Source organism: Pseudorca crassidens, chromosome 2 (assembly GCF_039906515.1).
Source record: "Pseudorca crassidens isolate mPseCra1 chromosome 2, mPseCra1.hap1, whole genome shotgun sequence".
Taxonomy (NCBI): domain Eukaryota; kingdom Metazoa; phylum Chordata; class Mammalia; order Artiodactyla; family Delphinidae; genus Pseudorca; species Pseudorca crassidens.
In genome coordinates, this window is record NC_090297.1 from 9,610,827 (window position 1) to 9,636,118 (window position 25,292).

The 25,292-nt window shown below is 44.3% G+C and overlaps 1 protein-coding gene across 4 annotated transcripts in view; it reads left to right on the forward strand.

Annotated features, from left to right (window-relative positions):
• Nucleotides 1-25,292, forward strand: part of VPS13D (vacuolar protein sorting 13 homolog D) — a 242,401-nt gene that overhangs the window by 179,631 nt on the left and 37,478 nt on the right. For all 4 annotated transcript variants that reach the window (XM_067720898.1, XM_067720908.1, XM_067720916.1 and 1 more), the window contains 2 exons: nucleotides 11,455-11,587; nucleotides 14,540-14,735. In XM_067720898.1, coding sequence (XP_067576999.1) covers nucleotides 11,455-11,587; nucleotides 14,540-14,735 — 329 coding nt within the window. The remainder of the gene's footprint in view (nucleotides 1-11,454; nucleotides 11,588-14,539; nucleotides 14,736-25,292) is intronic.

Sequence of the window (25,292 nt, forward strand, 5' to 3'; positions counted from 1 at the left end):
TGTGACCTTTCTTTTTTAGCTTGACGTTACGTTTAGCTTGACGTTACATCCATGCTGATGTGTGTCTGTAGTGCATTCATTTTCATGGCTATATAGTATTCCATTGCATGGATGTGTCACAATTTATTGACTTTACTGTTAAGACATTTGGACTGTTCCAGTGTTTTGCTGTTATGAACAAGGTTGCTGTTCACATTCTTGTTCATGTTTCCTGGAGCACATGTGCAGAGTCTCTCCATTATATACTGAGGAGCAGAGTTACTGAGTCATAGAATATTTATTTGTCCCATCTTTGTGTCTTTTTTATTTTCCTTCTCAGATAATACAAGGTCCTTATAACACTTTACCTCCATTAATGCTTCCCCCCCGCCCCAGGAACATCTTTATTTCACCTATCTCTTTGAAAGACATTTTTACTGAATTTAGAGTTCAGGATTGGCAAATTTCTTTCAGCCCCTGAATAATACCGTTCCGTGATGCTCCATTATTCCTGTTGGAACTGCTGCCAGTATTATTGGTGCTCTTCTGAAGGTGATATGTCTTTCATCCTGTGACTCTTTGTCTTTAGTTTTTAATGATGACGTGCCTAGATGTGGTTCTCCTGTTTAGGATTTGTCAAATGTCTTTAATTTGTAGAGATTTGGGGAAATTTTTGGCTTGTGTCACTTCAGATAGCACTTCTGCCGCTTTCTCACTCTTTCCTCCTGTGACTCCAATTAAATGGAAGTTGGACTTTTAAAACCATGTCCCCTGAGTCTCCTATGCTCTTGTTTCTCTTCGTGCTTTGATCCGGATATTTTCTGCTGACTCACTCTCTAGCTCACTAATCCTTTTTGGTGCTCTGTCTACTCTCCTGGTTTCATCCATGTGTTAACATTTGAGTTCTCTGCTAAAATTCTCCATCTTTCTATAAATTTTTTTGAACATTACTATCATTCTATTTTAAACTCTGTGTCTAATAACTCTAATGCCTGGATCCCTAGTAAGTGATCTTGTCTGGGGTTTTTTTCTTAGTTTTCAGTCCTTTTGTTTGACTTCCATGTCTGGTAGTTTTTATTGAATGTTGGGTGCTGTGTAAGAAGTGTTTTAGAGCCTCTGCCTGATACGATTTTTCTCTGGAGAGGATTTATACTTCTTCATCCTTCTACTTTCAAGTGCCCAGTGCTTTGATTTCCCCTCATGTGCATTCCCCTGCAGAACTTACGTTCTGAGCTTTTCATTTGCAGTGAGGGGTATATAACAGCAAGAATTTTACAGAGGGACTTAATTTCAGTACAGACCAGAGCCTTATGCTTAAAGAGAAGAATCGTGGGGAAGGATGGTCAGTGGACGGGAATGTGTGTCGGGGGGTAGAGACTATATCAGCCTTAACTCCTGAAATTACAAGAGATCCTTAAGGAAACTTCATCCTAAAGAATCAGTTCTGTTTCGGCAAGAAAATGGGTGAATCTTTTTTACAAACAAGGGTTAATTAGCTTTTCTTCTAGGTTGAAAGTACAGTGAACCAGAGCCCCTATTTTTCTATCTTCCTAGTAATTGAAGGTTTTCTTTTAAAAGCAACACAAGACATCAGAATAGGTCCATTAAGTCACCTTTGAAAGGGCACCTTTTGAGTTAAGTGGATTGTGTTTTCTTCCTCATTCCAGGACTTGTTTTTTAGACCTGAAATCTGTTAACCTGGGAATGCCTAATTCAGCAGGATTTTAAAACACCAGATCTGCAGGAAGTAGATGGGTGTGAATTCTGAATGTTCTCTCCCAGGTCATCTTTTGCGGGGTTGAAGGATATTAAAGTTAGGAACACCTACTAAAAGGCCACTAAGGAATCCAGGGGACATCCCAGGCAAATACCAGAGGCTTCTGAGCCCAACTGCAGTTTTTAAATTTTAGTCCTTCTGAAGGGTGGGAACCTTTGAGTCTGTTTTTAAAAGAACCTTCCTGTGGCCTTTCTTTGAGCCTGGGATCAAGCCAGGTCTCAGGAGAAATGACCTAGGACTCAAGTACCTTGGCGCTGAACTGCCTCCGTTCACACCCCCACCCCCCAGGAGAGGCTCACCTTCCCTTGTTCTCCCAGGTGCTGAAGCCCAGTTCCCCGCCTGCTGTCTTCTCCCTCGCATCCATCACACTTGCTGCTGAACAACCTCCCTGACACGTGAAAAGTTGGCCCTTGTATCTCTAGCTCCATCCCATCTACCCCCATGCAGTGCAGTTAGTAGGAAGAAACAGCACCTTGGTGTCCACTGAACGTTGTGTTCCTCTCAGACTGGGGGAGGTGGTGGGCTTGGGGAGGAGCAGCGCAGCAGAGGTAGAGAGGAGGGGAGTGAAGCCCGAGCTGCAGGAGCCCTTCTCACCCCCCTAGGAGCATGGTTGGGCTTTGCTGATTCTCTCCCCGCAGCCCTCTTAGCTTTCCCTCCCCCATCGCCCACCCCCTTGTATGTGTGTCTCCACATGTCAGTTACTGTCACACATAGCAGCCCATGCCAGAGCGACAGCCTCTCAGCAGCTAGATTTGCTTGACCACATCAGCTCTGACGGAGTAAATCTCTCCGCTTTGGCACTCCACCTGCTTCAGCAGATCCTTCTGTGAGAAGCGGGGAGGAAGAGCAGGCCTCTTCACAGGCAGGGACTCTTGCAGTCACTGGTCCCAGTCCCCGCCCAGCGTGGCTTCCATATTTCTCCCCAACTGCAAATGGTGCACGGGCACGGTGGCCTGGCGTGGTGTAATGTGGTCCACGCGGTGGGCATCCACAGAACCTCCTCTCTGTCTGGGGCCTGTTTCAGATGTGAGGGTGAGAGCTTTGGGGAGAGGGGGAGATGGATTTTAGGCCGCATGGCCTAGGGCAAAGTGTGGGTGATGGAAAGGGGTGGGGTGTCTGAATTGGGGTACTCGTCAGGAAGGGGGACTGGAGCCTGACCCTCTTTCTTATCCAGGAATTTGCATGTCATGTTTTGGAAACTTTTACACTTCTGTCAGCTTCCTTCCTTTGTCGCCACCACTGCTTGGGAAAGGAAGGATGTCTACCTGGCGTCTCTATAAGATTTTCACTGGCATTCAGGAGGAAATTTTCCTTGGAGACAATAACAGAAATCACAGTTGGGTTCTCTCCATAGATTATCCAGTATCAAATATACGTGGATACTTAGCGGCTTAGCAGGCTATTGCTGGAGATGATCATGGTCTTTCCAGTTTCTTTTTTTTTTTTTCTTCTAGTTTTATTGAGATATAATTGACATACAGCACTGTAAACATTTAAGGTGTACAGGATAATGATTTGACTTAAATATTAGGTACATCATGAAATAGTTACCAAGTAAATTTAGTGAACATCCATCATCTCATAGAGATACAGAAGAAAAGAAAGGAAAGATGTTTTTTCCTTGTGATGAGAACTCTTAGGATTTACTCTCAACTTTCATATATAACACAGAACCGTGCTAAATATATTAATCATGTACATTACATCGCTCGTACGTAACGTGTTTTATAACTGCAACTTGTACCTTTTTACCACCTTTGTCCACTTCCTCCTCTCCCCACCTCTGCCTCTGCTAACCACAAGTCCGATCTCTTTTCCTATAAGTTTGTTTGTTTGTTTGTTGAAGTGCAACTGACTTACAGTTCCTGGTACACAACATAGGGATTTGATATTCCTGTGTATTTCAAAATGCTCACATTCAAGTCTAGTTATCATCTGTCACCACACAAAGATATTACATTATCATTGACTATATTCCCCAAGCTGTACATTTTATTCCCGTGACTCATTTATTTTGTAACTGGAAGCCTGTACCTCTTAATTTCCCTATCCTATTTCACTCATCCCCCACCCATGGCCTTTCCAGTTTCCTCCATACAACTGGATAATAATAGAGTCCACTTCGTAGGGTTGTTGTGAGGATTAAACTAATAAATGATTTCATAGATGCCACATCCTCAGGACAATGCAGTAAACATTGTTGGCCTGTGTTTACTCTTCTAAAAGTTATACTGTGGTCTTCAGCAATTGGAAGCTCTCCTTTACCCATTCTGCTCATACGCACTTAAAACTTCACTTATTTGAAGAAACCGGTTGGGTACAGATTTCTTTCTAAAAAAAATCTCATCATGGCATTTCAAACCCTTGAAACACACCTGACTTTTTCAGTAAGAAGCTCAGCTTATACTGGTGCCTAGCATCTGTGATTGTCCTCTATGATGTCACCCTTCTCCTTTCTTCCCAAGCTTTTGGTATTAAAGAGAATATATCTATTCATTTGAAATACAAAGTACATTACAAGAATGAAGTCCTTGTGACTGGGAATGAGATAAGCTCGAGCTTCTTTTCTATTGTGAAATGTTCTGTTTCTGAACTTCTGCATTTTGAGAGTCTAGTCTATTTATAATTGACTTCTTTATGCTTTCCTTTGTTCCAGAATGGGTATAAGGTGACTCCTATATTACAGGATGAGACATGCAGGGTTCAGTTGGGGAGGAACGGGGAGTGGAGCATGCATTAGAAGAAAGAATAAGATTTGCAGTAATAACCCTTGGCATTTACACGTTGCTTTGTGTTTTTTCCCCGAGTACTTTTAAAACTAAGGTCTCTTTGGATTAACCCAGCAGCTCCGTGGATAGCATCCTCCCTGTTTTACAGATGAAGACAGTGTTCCCTAAGGAGAGTGTGTGTTTTGCTCATGTTCATCCGACTGACACTAGTGACAGAGTTGGGATCAGTGACAGAGTTCGGATCCTTGCTACCCAAAGCGTGTGTGCTTTCCTAGTGTTGAAATAATTTATCTGCCCAATCAGGCATTATGGTGTGATCACCTCGGAGAGATCTTTCCCGCATCTCAGTCTGTCTCTCGGTTCAGTACTGAGGTGCGGGCCATTTATGCGTATTGAAAACCTTGTTGGCATGGCAGATGGAGGCCTCAAGGAGTGGGAAGGTTATTCCCCTTGACTAGCACTGACTGTAGGGAAACCCACCTCTGGCTTCCCTCCGTGTGCTTGAAGGGGTTTTCAGTGGTAGATAAGTGGGTGCCTGGCTCCTCAGCACGATCCCCTACCCCTTCTTGGGGGAAGCCTACGACGAGGCCTGGCTGATACAGAGCTAAAGCGGGACACCATCCTGTCCACAGCTGGGTTTAGAAATGCGTCCTGCCCACATGATCCTTTATAATTGATGTAGAAAAGAAAAGGGAAAATTGGACTTGACAGACATGATACTTGTCTGTTGTCGAAAATCAGTCTTCCTGATGCTACCCGTGTGTATTCCGTTTATTTCTGTGCTTTAGCCTTCTAGCAAACTCTACCAGTCCTTTTTAAAGGAAAAGCAAAATCCTATTATGAGAGTGCTTCAATCCACTCTGAGCTTCTAGATTAATCTGAAACAACATCTGAGTTCACAACTGGGTCAGGAAGATCAAGAGAGACTTGCCAGTTCAGCAGGCGTGTGTCTTGGGCTAGTTAAGAACCAGGCCAGTCTTGAGGTCTGACTTTGTTGCTTTTATGTTCAGACCTTGTGTGCTGAGATAATTCTGGGTGGTTTTGGATAACTTTGTTTCTTAACTGAAAAGGAGTGTCTGTTGCCTGATAAGTGTTTACCCATGAAATAGCAACATGGTGTATGTCTTAGGGTAGGAGGGCTTTTAGATCTCCAGAGCTCTCTGCACCCCCCCCCCCAAAAAAAAAACCCAAGGTCATTGGTTTAGGCATGTTAGCTGGAATAGAATGCCAATCCTAGCTTTAAAATGTCTTTATTATTCTTATTCAGGGTCTCTTTTCTGGATTCCTTCCCCTTTCTCTTTTTGCCTTAAGGGCTATACATAATCATAACCAAGTAGAACTGAAAAAAAGACAAACCTGCCCCACTTCTAGTGGATAGAGATCTGGGGTCCAGAAATGCCTCTTTCTTGCCAAACCTCAACTTGTTCCATGCCTTTTTGTTTGTTTGTTTTAAATGCCGGTCCCCAGTCCCAGCCTGCCCCCTCCACCATTTGGCCGAGTGAGGACTAGCTGTTTGGTTTGCCTTGTGTTGGTGACAGATACCCACTACTTGTTGGATCACATTCTCCTTTAACTCTGCTCTGTTCACAAGTATCACAAAAGGGCTTTTCAATGTTAAGGCAAAACTCAGACTCCGAGAATCATTTTTAACGGTGGCTGTTTCAGCAACACGAGTGAAGTGGTGAAGACCTTAGTTTTGAAGCGACTTAGGTCTTACATGACTTAAAGGAGGTTTTCCTACTAGTATTCTGGCAGAGTCAGAAACAGCTCTGCAGTTTAAGCCTCCAGACTGCTTGTAAGAAACTTGTAAAAACTGATGACCTCCTGTGTGCCAGGCACTTGGCATTATCTCCTCAACCCTTCAAAGCAGCCCTTTAGACTGTTTTTTTCAGAACCAAACTGAGGTTCCAGGAAGTTAAGCAGCTCTCACCAGCTTGCACAGCATGCGCGGTAAGGACTTGACTCCTTTGCCCCTGCCTTTTGACTGCGTCATGGCAGCACCCCCAGAGTTCACGGTGCCCTTCCTTCTGGCACCGTATAGCTGGGGTTCTGGGTTTCCACTTTCTAGCATAGCTTGTTGCAGGCCATGGCGGCTCTGAGACCTGCAGCCGTACAGCCTTACGCTGGAAGAAGGACTCTCCCTCACACACGAACTCCTAATACTTCTCTACCTTTTCCTGTGCTGCGTGGGTCACATCGGCCCTGGTGACAAGGAAGATGCTGTCATCAGCAATAACTCAGTGGAGCAAGGATACTAAAGAGAAAATTTCCATTAGGTAAATAACTGTGAAAGAAGAACCCCAGAGCAGGGGGAGAAATTCAAGCCCAGGCTTCTGTTACACTGGCCAAATATCTTTGGCATCCCATGCTTGCTGAATCTCCTAAAAGGGTCAGGAAAACTGATAGGACGAAACAGAGGGACACAGTGTAAATTTTTTCTCTTGCATCATTCCAGCATCTACTTGAATTTCAGTTTTATAAAATCAGCTGTTCGGAGCCCGGCTCTAAACCCAGGCTAATTTGTAGTGGCTCCATTTCTGTAGACAGTGGGGTTATTTTTGGAAGGTGGGGTATTGACATGTAGTGTGTGTCAGCTACGCAGTAGAATGGGCATCTTGAAGTACTTCTGGGATTTTTACCCCCTTGCTGAAAATACGGCTTTATAGAAATTAATGACTTCTGGCTGGGGCCAGAATTCACAAGTGTGGCATGTGCTAAAGCGTCCTTCAGTGAAAGAAGGGGGGAAGTCACTGTTGTTTTTGCAAGGGTAATAGCAGGTTTTCTGAAGGACATCCTGTTCCTTCAGAACCTTTCATTTTAGCTAGGACGGTATTCACTTGCAGCCTTAAGTTTTTTGTGGACTTGAAATGGCTACCAAGTGAGCTATATTGACCTAAATGCTCCTTCTGGTGTTGAGGTGTAGCTTACACTGAGTGGAGTTACGAGTTAGCTACAGATCACCCTCCAATTGCTAGCTCATGCTGTCTGCTCTGGTGCTTCCCTCCCCGACAGCTTCCGCTGTACCGGGGACACACCTGCCAGATGCTTTATGTGCTCACTGCCTCATTTAATCCTCACAACAACCCTGCAGAATCCGATTGTACCCATTTTGCATGTGAAGAAATTGAAGTTTGGATAACTCAATACTGTTTTTCTTGAGTGCTTCGTGTATTAGGCTCTGTGCTAAGTGCTTTGCACGTTTTATCTAATCCTTATGGCATCCTTGTAGATGGCTATTCTTATTCCCATTTGAAGATGGGGAAACAGAGGCTCACAGAGGCGAAGTTACTTGTCCATGATCTCGCAGCTATTAAATGTCACAGTCAGAATTCGAGCTCATGTGTAAATGTCTTTCCCTTATGCCACTTACCTATCTTCTTGGAGGAGAGAGGCAGACACAACTTGTGATTTATGCTTCTCCTTCACAAGCCTGGGGCGCAGGAGGGTTCTGTACATGTTTGAGTGATTAGTTGTTTGACTGGGTGCAGAGCTGGATTGGACTTGCTTGTATCCTGATGATTTTCAGCTTTCCCTCCAATGCCTCTGGGATTGGTTTTCCTTTGTTTGAGTATCTGCCCCCAGGCTTCATTTCCCATTTGGAGCATCTGCTATGAAAAAGTTTCAGCCTGAGCTCGATTTTCAATGCATATGGCTTTTCTTTTTAAAATGCAGAGGCAGAGCTGGGGTGGGTGGTGAAGCCTGTCCTGCACCAGCGACTCCCACATGATGTTGTAGCTCTCATGGGAATCTCTGCTCTGTTTGGATGATCATTTTCAAAGTCAAGGACATGTGTGAAACAACGCTTCCAGCCTCAGGGAAGACCAGTTCCAGAGGGCACCCATAAAGAGTGCTTACTGGAATCACCTCCCCCTACAGCCCATGTGTTCTCACCCTTTGAGGGAGAAATAAGATATGGGGTGTGATTTACTTTCCCACTGAGGTGGGGAATGAGAGATGGAATTAAGGATGACTCAGTGCTCCCACAGTGAGAGAAGGCCACAAGCTTTGTGGTGCCCTGGATTCAATACTCAGAAGCCCAGTGGACTGGCCTGAAGCCCAGCCTCTGACCCTTCATCTGGCTGGCTTCGGTTTAGTTCCTATAAAATGTCTCTCCCTGTAAAATCTTATTAACCTCTCATCAGTACGGGTTTGGTCGGATCATGGATTTTCTACATCATTGCAAGTTTTCTGAGTTCTCAACGTCACATTTCTAGGGGTGAAGACTTTTGTAGTCATTTCCTGTTAATACAATATCTTTGTACCCTTTACTTCCACCCACAAGTGACAAAGGACAAGCCCAGTTGGCTTACACAGTAATATTTTAATAGATAGAGAGGTGGTAATTCAAATGGAATCCCTAGAGTAGGTGGAGTAGGTGTGGGCACCTTTCCAGGGCAGTGGTGAGGCCCCTGAGAAGCACATGGAAGAATCCAGCATTTAGAGGGACGAGTGATCTCTTAGGTCATCTTATCCCATCCTCCTGAGGTCAATGTGGTGTTTTCGTGCAGAAAACACCCAAGACCGGTTGGTGCTGGGGTGCCGGGGCTGCTGCAACAGAATCAGCTGGCAGTTAGGCTGCCTCATAGACCTTGGATATTGAACTTGTTTTCTTGATGGACGGGGTCAGTTATAGGAAAGGGGTTGGTACTGGGCAGTTTGCCTAGATTATTCCCCCATATTCTCTTGGGGGGAAAAGTATTATTAGGTTTTTAACTTCTTCCTAGTTGGCTGCCAGGTAAACAGGACGTTAATTTAATATCCCTTCCAGGGAGATCTCTCTTCTCCAGGAAGGTAAGAGTTGAACCGCCCTCTCACCTTTTCTGTAATATCAGGGGGAGGCATTTTTGTCCACACCCTAAATGAGGGCCACTGGCAGCCTACATAATTCCAGAACATAGCAGGAACTCTTTCCAAAACAAGGGTCACATTTCTCTCTCTTCACTTGATCCCCAAGTGCGTGTGCACTTTGTGTTCCAGGTTCTTGTAGCTGTTTCACGTATGGAATTGTTATCTTCCTAACGAGACTGTCATTTTTGAGAATAGGTCCAAGGCTGCTATTCATTTGTATCCTCAGCAGTACCTAAATCTGTGCTGGGCCCAGAGTAAGTGCTTAATAAAGACATTCTAACTTGGATCATAGATCACAAACTGTCAGAGCTGGAAAGGACTTTGGAAACCACCAAGTCCAACACTCTAATTTTATAAATGGTACCACTCCAAAAATTCACTTTGGAGGCTGGTGTTTATCTGCTGGAAAGAGAGGGTTTTTTGTTTTGTTTTGTTTTGTTTTGTTTATGTTAAAGCCTAGTGCAAATGACCATAAATCTAAACCTGTGAAAGGCTTTCTTCAAATGGTGCAGGATGTTCCTCCTTGGACTAGTAGCTGACTAATAATAACAGTAAGAATGCTAACTAGATTCCTACCCTGAGCCGCTGTCACTGATTCTTTTAGCCACATGACAGTGTCAGGACTATCTCCATTGTCCAGATGCCGAGAGGGAGGTGCTGCGGTCAGGCACCTGGCTCAGGGTCACGTGGCCAACGGAATGGTTGAGACTAGTATCTGGTTTGGCCAGACCCCTGAGCTCGTGGCCCGCAGGGGCTCTCAAGTGGGATCCCCCACTTAGTACAGAATCCCATGGTGTCTGCATCCTAAAGGAAAGTGTAAAATCACTTTTCATTAACCAGTTCTCTAATTAAACAGGGAGTGACAGGGAAGGTTAGGCAAAAAAGCAAGTAATGGTAAGGATTGCATCTCCAGAAAGGTCCGTGATCACTGCCTGAGATCATAAAAGCTTTTGGTCAGAGGGAAAGGAATGAGAGCTCCCAAGTCTTGCTCCAGGAACCGTTGCTTTACATGGAACTGCTGTTCGTTCCCCTAGTCTCTCTTCTGTGCCCAGAACTCTCACCTTCCCTCGTCTCTCGTGTCAGAAGCCTCAGGACTGATGGCTTTCAGGGCAGATCTGTGTGCCCCTCCTTGCCAAAACAGAATGAAATAGCCTTGTGATGGCCAGGCTGCCAGTGTACCGGGTCCTCACCGCAGGCTGTTTGCCTCGAGTCGTTCCTCTGAGCTTTGTATCTAAATAACATTCCTGTGAGTTTTCCAGAAGGTTAGTCCTGGGTCATTGGCACTTAAACCACTTGTTTTGGTAGATCCTTCTCGAGAAGGTTAATTACATATTTGATATCCTTCCCTTTTTATGTCTGAACGATGAGGGTAAGTACCCTGTGGTTTATTAACTGTCACTTTAAACCTTTTCAAATTGTCTTGTGACAAAACAGAGTTTTATGTCCTTTTTATCCAGCTTTGATGGATGAGACAGCTTCTCTGGTTCAAGTATGCCAGGATAAATAAAATCTCTCTCTGATTGGTGGGGGAGGATTTTGCATTTGAAGTCATGGGTTCAAGTCTGCCACTTTGTATGGAAGGTAACCTAACCTGTTAACCTTTCCATAGACTTTGTTTTTCTTTTGACAAATGGAGCTGGGCACCTAGGCACTTGGTAACTGTTGAATAAGTGAAAGAAAAGGCATCTCAAAATGTGGATGCCAAATCCTGAAGCAACAGTTGGCCACATTTCTATTTTGAATCCCACTAATTCTTAAGGCAAAGAGCCTCTGTCCTTACCGTTATAGAATCCCAAAGCTCGCCTCTCCTCCCTGAGGCCATTTTGTTATACCTTTAATTTTTCAGTAAGTTTGCAATAGGACTGTGAAAGGTAAAATGTCATTATGGACTTTTAGTAGTTGTTTGCAAGCCTTGTGTCCACCTGTGTAAATGTCCCACAATTGGTTTTGTGTCCAGTGCTTGAAAACCACTCTTCCGGGACACACAGTATATGTAATTCAGCAATTAATCTCTCTCTCATTCAGTATTTACTGACTCCCGGCTAAGAGCAAGGGAAGGTATTTATTTAAAATAATTAAAACAGTAAAGAGTCTTTTCCTTCTGTTTTGTATTCATTCCAGTTTGCGGGGACGTTGTCAGATGGCTTAGGGAAGACGATGGACAATCGCCATCAGTCGGAGCGGGAGTACATCAGATACCATGCGGCCACGAGTGGTGAACACCTTGTAGCTGGCATCCACGGCCTGGCTCACGGTGAGTCATGTGATATCAGGCCGCAGAAGAGTGGCTCTTCTGCCCCAGTTCCTCGGAGGTGCCTTTTGCCCATCCAATTGCAAGAGGAAACCCTAGCTTGGTATCTGGGTGTGCCTGAAAGCCCTCCAAGCTCTCTTGTTCTGTCCTCCCTGGGTTGAAATGTTACAGCCTGTGAGAACTCTTCATTCATTTTCAAAATGTTGTGCACATTGCAGTTCCTTCCTGTTCTCTGGCTTCTGTCCCCGAAGTGTCCTAAGGTATAAAGATCGGAGCTCCTTTTTAGAATATAGGACTGCTGCTTCCAGACTTCCCTTCTGCTTACGGATTATTCCTTCCAGAGAAAGCAAAATGTGAAACTGGCTGCCAGGTTTGTGGCCCCGACGTTCTTGAGTCTTGTATAAATGCACATTCACAGGGATTATACATCCTTGTGCCCAGGAGATGTAGGAGATGGCATGAGCCTGTTAAGTCTCTGAATTTGTTTGAATTCTGATTTTTAATGTTTCAGTCTGACTCATTTGCCTTTTGTTGCATCAACAACTTCTCAGCATGGCGTTGAAGGCCCCTAGGAAAGTAAACCCAGCCAGCTCTTCCCTCCACTGTCCCCCAGCCACACTATATTTCAGCCACCCAGAGCCATGTCCTGCTCCGCAGACGTGCCTCCAAGTCATTGATCACTCATGTTTCTTCTGCCCTCCTCTTCTGTGCCTCACTTCCTTGCCTTTCATAATCCTACTCCACCTACAAGTCTCAACTCAGATGACGTTTGCCCAGCTCCACTGTCTGCAGTTAGAATCGATGATGATTTGAGCACACAAGGCAGTCTGGGTTGTGTATGTAGCTAGCTCTGTGTGCCTTGCTTTCCTGATGGGCTGCGAGGGCCAGGAGAGCATAAAGACCACCTCTAGTCACGTTTGTACTTGGGCAGAGCCTCACGTGATGCCTGGCGTATAGCTCATGCTTAGTAATGGTTGTAAACTAAACTGTTGGTACCAGATTCTTAGGACTAGTCTGAAGCTATCAGAAGTTATATCAAGGTTAATCAAGTCTTGATTGTCTGCATTTGGAGGAAAAAAGAAGGAATAGACATAATTAAAAAATCATGTTTTTCTTAGTTTTTGTTTATCAAGTTTCCTAATGGTGAGGATTGGATCAAAATACCTCTGCTTTTCCTCAGCCTGCCCAACTGGAAGGCGAGCAGCCCCCAAGGAGACGTCCAGCTAGAAGTAAAATTTGGCTGAAATTGATCTGTTTATGGACTTGAAAAGTAGATTGTTGGGCAGTCATTTGGGTGTAAAGATTTAATCATTCTTTCTAGTAACTGTAATTCAGAGGACTGGGTTTTTTTGTTGTTTTAATGAGTATAAAGTGCTCTGCTATGTGTACTTGTCTTTATCTGTCCAGCATCCTTGTGATGCCGAGAGAAAGCATGGCTGTCCTCACTTTCTAGGTGGACATACCAGTGTGCCAGGAAAATGAGCGATTGTCTCAAGGTTGTAAAATCCCTTCCAACCAAGGATCCTTCAGATAATGTGTGCAGCACCTCCAGGAGCCAGTTAGGCCATTCTGAGACCAAGGACCAGTGGCCTCATCCAAGGAGGACCCATTAAGCCCTGGGATATATGAAAGCAGTAGCCTAGAGTGAGATCCTTCCTTCAGGATGAAAAAAACCCTAAAAGATAACAAGAACCAGAAGCAATGGAATCTCCTTGGTTTAAGAACTGGGAGGCATGCTCCGTTCTCCCTGTAGGCCCTGCTTGACCCAGGTTTAGTAATGTTCTGTCTCTGTCATGAGCTTTGTTCAAAAGTTTGGGAAAGGCATGTTGCCTCACTGGAGCAAATGGACCCAGGATGCAAAAGAATTGTTGTGAATTGTTAGTACATTCTCACCCAAGGAATTTCCTTTACCAGTTTGTCTCACTGGAGCTGAAGCGTCTAGAGAGTCCTCATACCCCCACTGTCAAAGGGTAAACACCCTGTGAGTGTCCCTGGCACAAATCCTGGAAATGCTTTTTCCCTGCAATGCCTGTGTCCTCTCCAGCCTTTGCCAACTTCTGGCCACTTTTGAGGCTCTTTAAGGTCACTGTTGTCAACTTTCAAAATGTTTGGAATGTCCTTTTGACTTAGGTTGGTCTTTTGAACTGGCTGCATTGAGGGTCCCTGCTGGCTTTGGCAGCTTTGGGGGTGCCCTTCATCAAGGCTTCACCCTTTACTCTGATCGCCTACACCTGTTTCAGCAAAGTGTGCAGTAGCTTTACCCCATTTCAGACATTTGGTGGTGTTTGCCAGTCACACAGTATTCTTTGAAAACTGAGGATTTATATTTAGTCATCTCTCCACCTTATGTTTTATGGGATCCCCACTTTCCCCAAGGGCCCTGTTTGCTAGTCTGTCAATTAATCCTGCGTCTACACCCTCTCCTGATTGCGCATATGCTATTTATGCTCTAAAATTAAAAAGTAGTCACTGTTAACCTCTTCGCTTTACTTTGATTCTTTTTTTGTGTGTGTGTGGTACGCGAGCCTCTCACTGTTGTGGCCTCTCCCATTGCGGAACACAGGCTCCGCACGCGCAGGCTCAGCGGCCATGGCTCACGGGCCCAGCCGCTCCGCGGCATGTGGGATCCTCCCGGACCGGGGCACGAACCCATGTCCCCTGCATCGGCAGGCGGACTCTCAACCACTGCGCCACCAGGGAACCCCTCTTTGATTCTTTTAAAAGTGAAACGCGCTTTACTTCTGACCAATGTGTAATGTATATTCTCTGACTCTAAACTCAGTGGGCAAGTCTGCTGCCTCCCCATCTTGAGTTGGCCTGCCTGTGACCTATCAAGAGATTGACATTATGCCCCTAAGTTTACCTTGCCAGGTGCATGGAATTGAGGGGTTTGTCTTTAAATGCTTTTGCTTTTGTCCTTGGCCAGCTTACAATAGCCCTTGTCTTTTCTGCTAGGTATCATTGGTGGACTGACCAGTGTTATAACCTCAACGGTGGAAGGTGTGAAAACAGAAGGGGGTGTCAGCGGTTTCATATCTGGCCTTGGGAAGGGGCTTGTTGGCACTGTAACCAAGCCAGTGGCAGGCGCCCTGGACTTTGCATCAGAAACAGCCCAGGCGGTGAGAGACACAGCCACACTTAGTGGCCCCAGGTCAGTGGTTGTCGGAGGAGTGGCTTGTGCAGTTTCCAGCCCGGGTCTGCTGCCTCTCCTGAGCCATACTGATATGTTGAATCCTATACTTTTTCTGCCTTAATGATGTGATTTTTAAAAATTTGAATACATGTAACTAAAATTTCTGACCTGCCTAATATAGAGGCATGAAAATGAGGCACAAAAATCTGGTATGAATTTTTCCAGATCTATTTTTATATCTGTATCTATCTATCTATATCTATATCTGCATGTACTGGATGTGTGTGTGTGTGTGTGTGTGTGTGTGTGTGTGTGATGTTGTTTTTCATTAGAGGAGTCAGAAATACGATTGGATCCTTACACACGTTCCCTGTTCACCAAACTAACTAGACCCCTACATGCCCATTAAGAATACTCTCAGACCATAGGCTGTGTCTTGCTCCGAGACCCCATGGGGTGGTTTGAGAATCCCTGCAACTGCGGTTCACCACATGGGTCTGTCCCTTCTTAGCTCTCCTTCCACTTGAAAGTGCCAGCCAGTTCCCCAACCTCATAAAGAAACTCCCCAAGGAAGTTGGCAGTTCTTCTGTGGGATGCTGTCTTGCCTTGATACCAGCTGAGACAGGAAATCAGTGACAGCCCATATGGCTCCAAATCTCATAGAATCCAACAACTTTAACTTCGCTCTTTGTGTTAGTGGCCTATTTTAGCCTCCCTTTTTCAGAGTGCCTAATTGGGGATCTTATCAACAAAGGGTATAATGAATGTTACGGTTCCCAGCCAAGCTGGACTCCACTTAAGCCCAGGAGGATTTCGCTGCTGCCTGGTTAATGGATATTCCCTGAGTGAATCAGTGTCCCCTTTTAGAACGCCTAGGGCCTGGGCCACGTCCACACCCTATCGCTCCCTCAAATAGGATTTGAAGTGAAACCGTCCCCAGTGAAAATGAATCCATTTTCTGTCACAAGGAAACCTTACTGATGACACATTACTGCACTAGGGGAAATACTTAAGCTTGTAGACTGGGACCACGTAATATGTTCTGCCAGAAGGTCTTCCATCTGGAAGCAGCTGCTTTTTTAAAAAAGGATCTGTAGGGTTTACTTTAGTTAACTTTACCTTCTCTTCTCAGACACGGGGCTGACATAAGCCTTGAGTATATTTTGGAGCATTGATGGAGTTGGGAAGAAGGGCAGGAGGGAGCCTGCAAAAGCGTTTCCAGTTAGTTTTTCCATGTCTGCTCAAAGCCCAGGAAGTCTGCCACAGGTATTTTGTTAGGACAGTAAGACCTAATGAAGCACGAGTAAAGCGGAAGGCCCCTAAGAATTCCAGAAGATCCATCCTCATCCTTAAAATCCGAGAGTGGTCAAGGGACTAAGTGAGTTGTTTCCAAAAGGGTCTGAGATGTATGTGTTAAATTGAGAAATACTATATTTTGTGCTGTAAACTCGAATGATGTTGACCAGAAAGAAATCACTTGCATTTTATACACTGTCAGTTTGGAAATCTTGATGAAGCTTTGCATATTTTTTAGGGCACAAAATGGTTGCTGCAGAAAGGTGGTGGTGTCATTTTTACCAGTTGTCTGGCTTTGCTGTAGAAGGTTCTGTTTAGTGTCAGTCAGTGTATATCTGTCACTCATTCATTTTTCAGTTAGTAAATATTGATTGAAAATTGCCTAAGAACTCAGGGTTGGGAATATAGCAGAAAGCAAGGCTGTCCCTAGTCTCAAAGGACTTACAGTCAAGCGGGGCAGCAAACATAAAACAAATAATCATATAAATAATAATTTGCTAAAATTGTGATAAATAACACAGGAGATTTACAGAGTCCTGTGAGACTGCATAGTTAGAGAAGGCGAGGAGTAGAAGGTTTGCTAACGTGGGGTCAGTGGGGTCAAGGGAAGTGACTTTCCTAGGGAGTGATATTTGAGATGAAGCCTGAAGTAGAAGTATGACTTGGCCAGGTGAAGAGAAGAAAGAATCACCTTCTAGGTAAAGGGGTGCAGGGAAGCTATGCAGCTTGTCTCAAAGCGACCAGCAGTTGGGCAGTCTAATTCAAGTGCCCAGAACGGCTATCTTCTAGTCACTCACTCCTTCTAGAAACAAAAGCTCTAGTGATGAGTGAGGGGCAGCCAGCTAGCCGTGGGCCTACAGACACGGAAGCTCAAAGCCGGGGGCATTAAGCTGCTGCCTCTCCTCTCTGTCCCTGGAGGAGCCAGTAGTGGGAGAGCCAAGGCTGCAGTTACCACGTGCTAGACCTGTGAACTGAGGGCCTCAGAGAAGCTTGGCCCTTTACCCTTCATTGCACTGAAAAGGCACTACAGATTCTTCGGAAACTCTTTAACCAATTTCCCTTAGTCCATTCGTCTAGATCCAAAAGTAGGGTTATTAACAAGGAGCCAAGCACTAGAGAGAAAAGAGCACTTGACCCCGAAAACAATAGCACTCGGCCCCAACCCCCTTACCTATGAGCTTTGGGCCCTTGGTCAAGCCTCCTAGCCTCTCCAAGCCTCAGTTTCTTCCTCTATGAACTGGGATAAGTATACCTGTTTGTTTATTCTCTCTCTCAGAGGTTTGAAGCCCAACCAGAGTTATTTTAATGTGGATGCTGTAAAGAACTATAAAATGCTGGGTGATATTACTTTTGAAGTCACATTAAAGGAGCAGAGAGATTTTTGCAGGTGGAGAAATGTTGCAGTGCCTTAAGGGTTTGTTCTGATGACACTGTGATCTCTTAGGAACGTACTAGCTCTACCAAGGGATAAATCACCCTGATTTCTTGGAAGTGAGTTATAACTGTCTCCAACCATCCCTGTTGATTGAACAGGATCCAGGGGTGTTACTCAGGGTTTTTCCCCACTGTTTAGACAACAGGGACTAACTAATGATTTGAAGGGATTAGAAGTGAGATTCTGACCGAGGGCTGACCTGAGTCCAGGGACTGAGCCAGCGATAGAACCCAGGAGTCCAAGGGCTCTGCCTCTGAGTCCGCTCTTGGAATGAGACTTTCTGCTTCCTTTGTAATATTTCATCCAAGTGAGGGCTTAGATCTTAGCATCTATGTTTTAACTGACCCAAATTTTAAGCAGATGATAGCAAAGTAAGCCATAAAACTGTGGAAGGCTATTCCTTCCAGTAATCCATCTGAAAAGTGGCCTTACAGGAAATATTGGCTCCTTTTTGTGTTTATTTGAACATGATTTTATTTATAGGGAACCCCCCCCACACTTGAGTTCTTTTAGATTAAAATACTTCCAAGTTCCTCTCCTTGTTGGAGTGTGCAGGCATTCCAAGAAGACAGCCACCTAACTTTTCCCTGAAATTTCCATGCAATCTAACAGTTCTTGGGAAGGCAGGTGGGGGTGGGGGAGAGGAGAGGGTGGAGGACAGCAGAGCCTTTGGCCTCAACATGAATGCTGTGGACCCGTATCCCCTGCTGCATTTGTTAACCGTACAAGTATGTGTGGTTTGGAACTGAAGGAAGAAGCCTTTTCCAAGGCAACGTTCTGCTGGCTCAGGTTGCATCTTCTCGTCTCTGTGTGTTGAGCCACATTTGTCTGTTCCCAAGTAAAGTTTATGAAAATGGCACCGATGCAGCCACACTTGCGGTGCCACTGAAGTCATGTAGACAAGCCCACCACCCTTCAGGAGACCGGGCCAAAGCAGGGCGCCCGCTGGGCTGCACGTCCAGTTCTCTGCGTGTGTGGTGGTATTTGCTGGTAGCGTTTAAAAAGATACTTGGGTAGAAAGCCTCAGAGACCCAGGAGCAGCAAAAACACCATGGAAAAGAAAGAAGGGTCTGACCCTGAGCTATTTATTTGCTTGTTTATTTCTCTGAGTACCATATGTCTTACACTTGGGGTCGCATGACGTTTCAAGAAAGTAGCAGATGAAGATTTATGAAGCTGGGCCCCTGGGGTTTCCTCCAAAATATTTCTTCACCTTTTTCGTCAAGACCCAGAACAGGGGGGAGAAGAGGGAGCTGGCAGAACTTGAAATATTTAAACTAATTTAGCAAAGCTCAGGAGTGTTGGGGCTTATCTCATTATTTAAGTTAGATAAGGAGGAAGGGGGAACCTGAGGGATAATGATAGATCATTGTTTAAGAACATAGCATCAGGACTCTGATAATGTTCTGGAATCCCGGGACCCTTGTATTGTGCACGTAGATGTAAATTCCAGTTGCTCCGAGAGCTTTTGAGTAACCATTTGGTTGGTTTCACAGAAAACATTTACGGTGGGCATATTTGACTTCTTCAGTGCACATACTCCCAAGACACCATCCAAAATCTGTTAGAGACTTTCCACTAATGGCCTCTTAGATGTGAAATTGAAATGGATTTTTTTCAGGAAAAACCCTTTTTGTTAGTGTTTGCATCTTACCCATGACTCTCCAGGATAAAAGGTCATCAGAGCCTGAATGCTGTCAGGTTGGACAGGTGAGAAGAAAATCAGCAAAGGGCATTTAGGGAAGGCTTCTCCTGCTCTTCCATTCTAGTCTGGCCACACTGCTCTGAGAGCAGCTGTTTGCCCTTCTTGGTATCATACATAACACATCAAGCAGAATTGGCTTGAATTAAGCCTTTAGGGAACTTCCAAAGGTAAAAATCGAATAAAAATTTAAATGTTTCTTAGGATATATACCAGAGCTCTCAGTTTTTTCCACCAGTGTTTCCTTCTGAGGCAGAGCACGGTGGACCGATGCCCCATGGATCTGGAGGCAGAGCCAGTCCACCATTTCCTGGAAAGTTTCTGTTTCATCTTAAACCTGTAAATGAACTTTACAGTTTACCCCATGTTTGTTTTAATAGGGTAATGTTTTTAATTGCTACCCAGTAAAATTAGCCATTCAGAAAGATACACCGTGTCATCCTGTAGCTCCTGCCTCCTGCTCGTTTAAGAAGCACAAGATACCCGTTCCAGATGATTCTGTAGACCCTCATGGCATCGATACAAAGCCGTGGTTACTGGTCTGGGTGAAAAGCAAGAGCCTAGTACAGGTTTGACCCTGAGGCTCTGTTTCTCATCTTCGGGCATATCTGTCTGCTGGCTTGGTAACCATCTGCTGGGGCCATGTTGACATGTCAGTTTTATCATGGGAAGGAACTCGATTTCAGTGAAACTCAAAAAGTACTGTTGCGTCCGGCTGAAGGGAAGGGACTGTTCATATCTCTCCCGTTATCCAAAAGTGGCCCCGTGGCTCTAGGGACAGCCCCTTTGTCTGTCTTCTTCTCACCCTTGGGTGTGAGGTGAGAGCCCTGTGTTCTCACTTCCGGATCTTGCCACACCAGCCCTTTCCCAAGAATGCTTGAAGGTAGATGGATCCTTCTCTCACTCCTCCTGAGCAAACCCAGAAGAAGAAACAACATTCAGAGCTGTGCTAATGACATACGATGTCTCACTCGGGTCTGAAATTAAGCTGATGAAGTTACAGGATAAGACATTTTTAAGAAACATCTTAACAGTCCTTCATGCCTTATAAGTTAAAATTTCTCTCACAGGAACACAAGCAGAGAAATCTTATTTTCTAAGACAGACTTTTTCCCTCTTGCTGAACTCTAAATACTGTATTCCCCTTTCACTCAAAGGCTCCAGACGATGCCATTCTCATTATAACTTATGGAAAGCTCAAATCTGTTGATGGAAAAAAAAAAAGTGTGTGTGTTCCTGCACACACATATTTGAGAAAAGCCTTTCCATTTCTGAAATCCCATGACTCATTTTTATGCAAGATTATCTGTTAGGGAAAAAAACCACTTTTTTGGTCATGGTACATTATTATCGTTTCTAGAAAGGAGAGCATCTATTTTTTGCCATTTTTGGCTTGCAGAGATGACTGACTTCATGGAAACGGCACTATCCTGCTTCCAAAAGTAAAAATAAGTTGAATTCAGGCATGTACATCTTTGATGTACAGTCCTGCTATCTCAACCAGCAGGTCTTTGCTCAAAGAAAATAGAATGGAAAGTGTGATTGCTTTTTGATTTGGACTTCTTCCATTTAAAAATTAAATAGTCGATCTAGCCCTTGCACATGTGGTCCCTTACTTGTTCAGTGACTTGATTTTTAAAACTCTGGAATGACACCCAATCTTACATACATAAGATATGCATTTGAGATTTTTGCTTTGAACTTCAAGAGAAACAGAAGTGTATTTCTTTCCGAGAAAAATTTATATTCCCTGTATTAGGGAAGAATGAAAAGCCATTTAACTGTTGGTGGAATTCCTCTGGAAAGGCATTAGGTTTACTTATTTTTAGATTTTGATGGCAGTCCTATGTCTTTCATGGTTTTCCCTTACAGAATCATCCCTCTTTGCCCAGGATGAAATTGGAATCTCCCTTAAAGAAAGGATTCAGGTTTGAGTTCATATCCCCTGCTCCCAGAGAGCTTTAGTCAGTAAGAGAATTCTGAGATAGATAGAGGACATATGGGCTAGCAGAGAATTGAAGACTGTAGTATTGTTTTACACGTGAAGGCTTGTAATCTTTGGTGGAAGAAGAGGTAGGTTTGGGTGTTACTAACCCTGAGTTTCCTTGCCCCGATACCTTTATCTAGCACTCTTTTGCCAGACTGCCTCTCAGAGACAGACCTTTGCTAAGTTTCTCACTAATTTGTCAAATGCGGGGGTGGGGGGGGAATGAGATTGAACTAGTAAAACATTTTAATCACAGTATACCCTAAAAGAAAGTTTTATTATATTGGGCTTATGTAACTCAAGTCAGGTTAACAGTGTTACTTTACTAACCTATATCCTTAGTGGATTTACTTTAATACGTAGAGGAAACTGATTTCCAATTAGCACAAAATTTATACATATGGGACCTTTTAGGACAGAGGTTCTCAAAATATGGTCTAAGGACCCCTGGGGAACCCCCAAACCTTCCAGGGATTTATAAGGTCAAACCTATCTTTCTATATTTATACATTCATTCATATGTCGATATATAGATGGATAAACAACTATTTTTATCCTAATATTCTCTAATGAATGTACGGCAGAGTTTCCAGGAGCTACATACACAATGTGTGATATTACAACAGGTTGGCTGTAGAAGCAGATAAGCGAATGCAGCTGTTTTCGATTAAGTAAGACTTAAAGAGATTTGCAGAAATGTAAAACACTGCCATTCTTTGCACCCTTCTGTGACTCCATGAATATGCCACCAGTTAATATACCACCGGTTAATATACCTCTCTGCCTGGTTAATTTCCTTGACAAGTTATTCTATTTGAAAATATGGTGATGATCCGTCGTCCTGCTGACAAATAGCACATATCGGCAGTGGTGGATTAATATGGATCGAACTGTAGGAGCCGCCGTAATGGGATGCTTCACTTTGGCTTCCTGCCAACAATTGTCAGCCCTCCTGGTTTGCTCCTGACTTTTACTGGGTTTCTTGAAGTAACAGTTGGAAAGATTTTATCACATATCAGAAAGACCTCTCACAATAATTTACCTAATTTAGTCCTTCACCTTAACCTACTATCCCAATAAATTTTAACTTCAGCAGCATGGTAAGTGCACAGCAGATGACTTCAAAGTGCAAGGTCCATCTTGTCAGAAGGCCACTCGGTTGTGTTAGCAGTGCCCTGAGCTTGTTCAGGAAATCGAGAAGGCATATCTCTGTCAGACTTTACTTGGCAAAACCTCAGTTTTCTACCCTAGCAAAGTTGGTGAGCAGGATAAACCTACAATATTTGGATAAGCTCCTTTGAACTCCTTGTGGAAAGCAGTTTTTATGAGGCAGTTTTTCTGTGTTAACACCAGAGACAGCTCCTAGTAGATTTTCCCCAAACATACTTCAAACATAGATAATGGCAGGGGTGACCCAAGCTGTATCATAAAACCCAGGGACTGCTGAAAACTTCAAAGGAGAGTCAGAGCAGAACTTCACCTCTCATTATGAGGAGGATGGGCCACAGGAATCCTGGCTCACCCTGGTGGCTTGGGACTGGTTGAATCCAGTGTAACCTCACTGAATACTTACAGGATGAACGGAGGACAGGGCTCTTCGTTCCCCTAGACTTTACCGAGCTACTCCAGCAGCACGGTTAGGGTAGCGAGACTGGCACCTGCCCACCTGCCGGGGCATCAGGAGGCCAGATTACCATGTGTGAGTGCCTTCATATCCCTAGTGAAAAGATGCAAACCTCAGAGAGTTTTTATGTTTTTGTTTGAACTAATAGGGGCCCCATTAATTCAGTTAATGAGCTTGTGATATTCAGACCTGATTGCTTAGTGAGCTGTCTGGTTTCACGTGTAGGCGAATTGACAGTAGAAATTCATCAAGTGGTGAAGCATTGACCTCCTACTGTATTCCAGGCATATAATAGGTATTAAGTACCAAGAATAGTTAAATCCTGGAGTACAGACTGCTGTGAGGAATCTTCCAGATTCTTGAGAAATCATCAAGCTGTTTGTGGGTTAATATTCTTGAATTATTCTTACGCGTCCATTGAAGCAAGTTGCCTATGGCTTTCTTGAAGTACCCCTTTATTGGTGATTTGACTTGCTGTTTGTTCGTAAAAACACCAAAACTGCATTTGTATGTCAGTGGTGTATATGGGGTGGTGTGTGTTGGTGTCTACTTGGTAGTTACAGGCACTTTTTCCACATCATTAGGTCTGTCACAGCCCTTTCAAAACAAATCATTATCGTTTTACTGATTGTTTACAGTTGGATAATTATCTCTTGATTCTTCAATTATTCTTTCCACCTTATACATATTTACTGAATATTCTTTAGTGCCTACAGTTAATAAGAACAGTGCTTTTTAAAAAATCTTATCATGTTGACCTTAATGATCTCATTATAACTCATTATCTTTTTGTCTTTTCAAATTGAAGTTTATTTTCTCACAGTCCCTGCATGCCCGCACTTTCAGAAGTCCAAGACTCCTACGTGTGTGAACTCAAAACCCAGCAGTCAACTGCCCCACCCCACCTCTTCCCCGCTCCCCTGCAGGCAGCCACCTCCAGCACGTCTGGCTGTTTCTTCAATTGGAGGCATTTTCCTCCGTGTTTCTAAAAGAAAAAAAGTGACCGTAGTGCCGTTTCTTGATGTCGTTTGACTTCCTACTGCTGTCCACACATGTCCCCCGCCCCCCTTACGCCCCACTTTTCAGTATACTGTAGTTATACCATCATTTTCGGGTAAGTCAGTAATTCTATTTTTACATTATTACGGCTATGTAAATAATATTCCCAATGAAGCCATGTAGGTTACTAGGATTATGTTTCCCTTTTGGTTTAACTTTGTAGTTTGTTTTTTCCCCCTGGAGTCAGTAACCACTTTTATTATTGTTTGCTTAGTTTTATATACGCACATTCCCAATTTATCCTCAAACTCTTGTCTGGGTTCAGCTTTTTTTACTCTGAGATTAGTAACTCCTTTTTAAAAGATTTTTTGTATCTTCCTATTACTAATATATCTATACACTCTCCTGTATATGCTTTAAAATGTATTTAGTAATTAATTTATCAGTTACGTTTTTTTCCTTAGAGTGCCTTCCCCTAGCTGCCCCCTGCTCCTATCCGGACGGCCCGCTCTCTAGCTCCTCTGTAGAGCTAGCACCCTCGTTCTCTCCTGAGTTTCCTTCTCCTGTTTGTTTGTTTGTTTGTTTATTTTTGGCTCTGTTGGGTTTTCATTGCCGCACGGGGGCTACTGTTTGTTGCGGTGCGTGGGCTTCTCATTGCGTTTCTCTTGTTGCGGGGCGCAGGCTCAGTAGTTGTGGCACGCAGGCTCAGTAGTTGTGGCTCGTGGCTTGCAGGCTCAGTAGTTGTGGCTCGCGGGCCCTAGAGCGCAGGCTCAGTAGTTGTGGCGCCCGGGCTTAGTTGCTCTGCGGCATGTGGGATCTTCCCGGACCAGGGCTCGAACCCGTGTCCCCTGCATTGGCAGGCGGATTCTTAACCACTGCGCCACCAGGGAAGTCCTCTCCTATTTGTTTGTTTTGGTCTTCTTCTTTCACGAATAGAGACAGTTCTCAGATGTTTGGTGATTCTTGACTAGCTGTTCTCCTATTTTAAGATGAGGCACCGGTCAGCAGATTGAGGGGCTCCCTGTGTGGGGCCCGGGGCCTTGCCATGAAGGATCAGGTGGGGGGGACCTGTAGATGTTCGTCTTCTGCGGAGGAGGAGCAGGCTGGGCTGCAGGTGGGAGAGGGCCCTACAGGTCTCACCGCTTCTTATACAGACTTCCACCCAGTCTTCCTGTTTTCACCGCCTCACAGACAGGCCTCCCTGTTCCTCCCCGATGCCCCAGGCCCTCAGAGCTCTTCGGTGCCTCCGTCTTTCTGAAATTTAGCAGTTAACCTACTAATTAGCTCACTGCTTTGTGGCTGCTACTCCCTCAGGCTTACATCTCAGCACCACTTGTCCATCTGCTCTTCAGCTTCTAAAACATTGTTGACACCTTCTCTTTATCCTTTTGGATCCGTGCCACCTGTATCCCTTTGCTTTCGCTTTAGAGGGGTCTCTGGACTCAACGTGTCATATTTAATCAGTAGTTCTATAATTTAGATTTTTCATTAATTCATTCATCTTTTCTCGATGTCGTTTCTCCTCCACATCC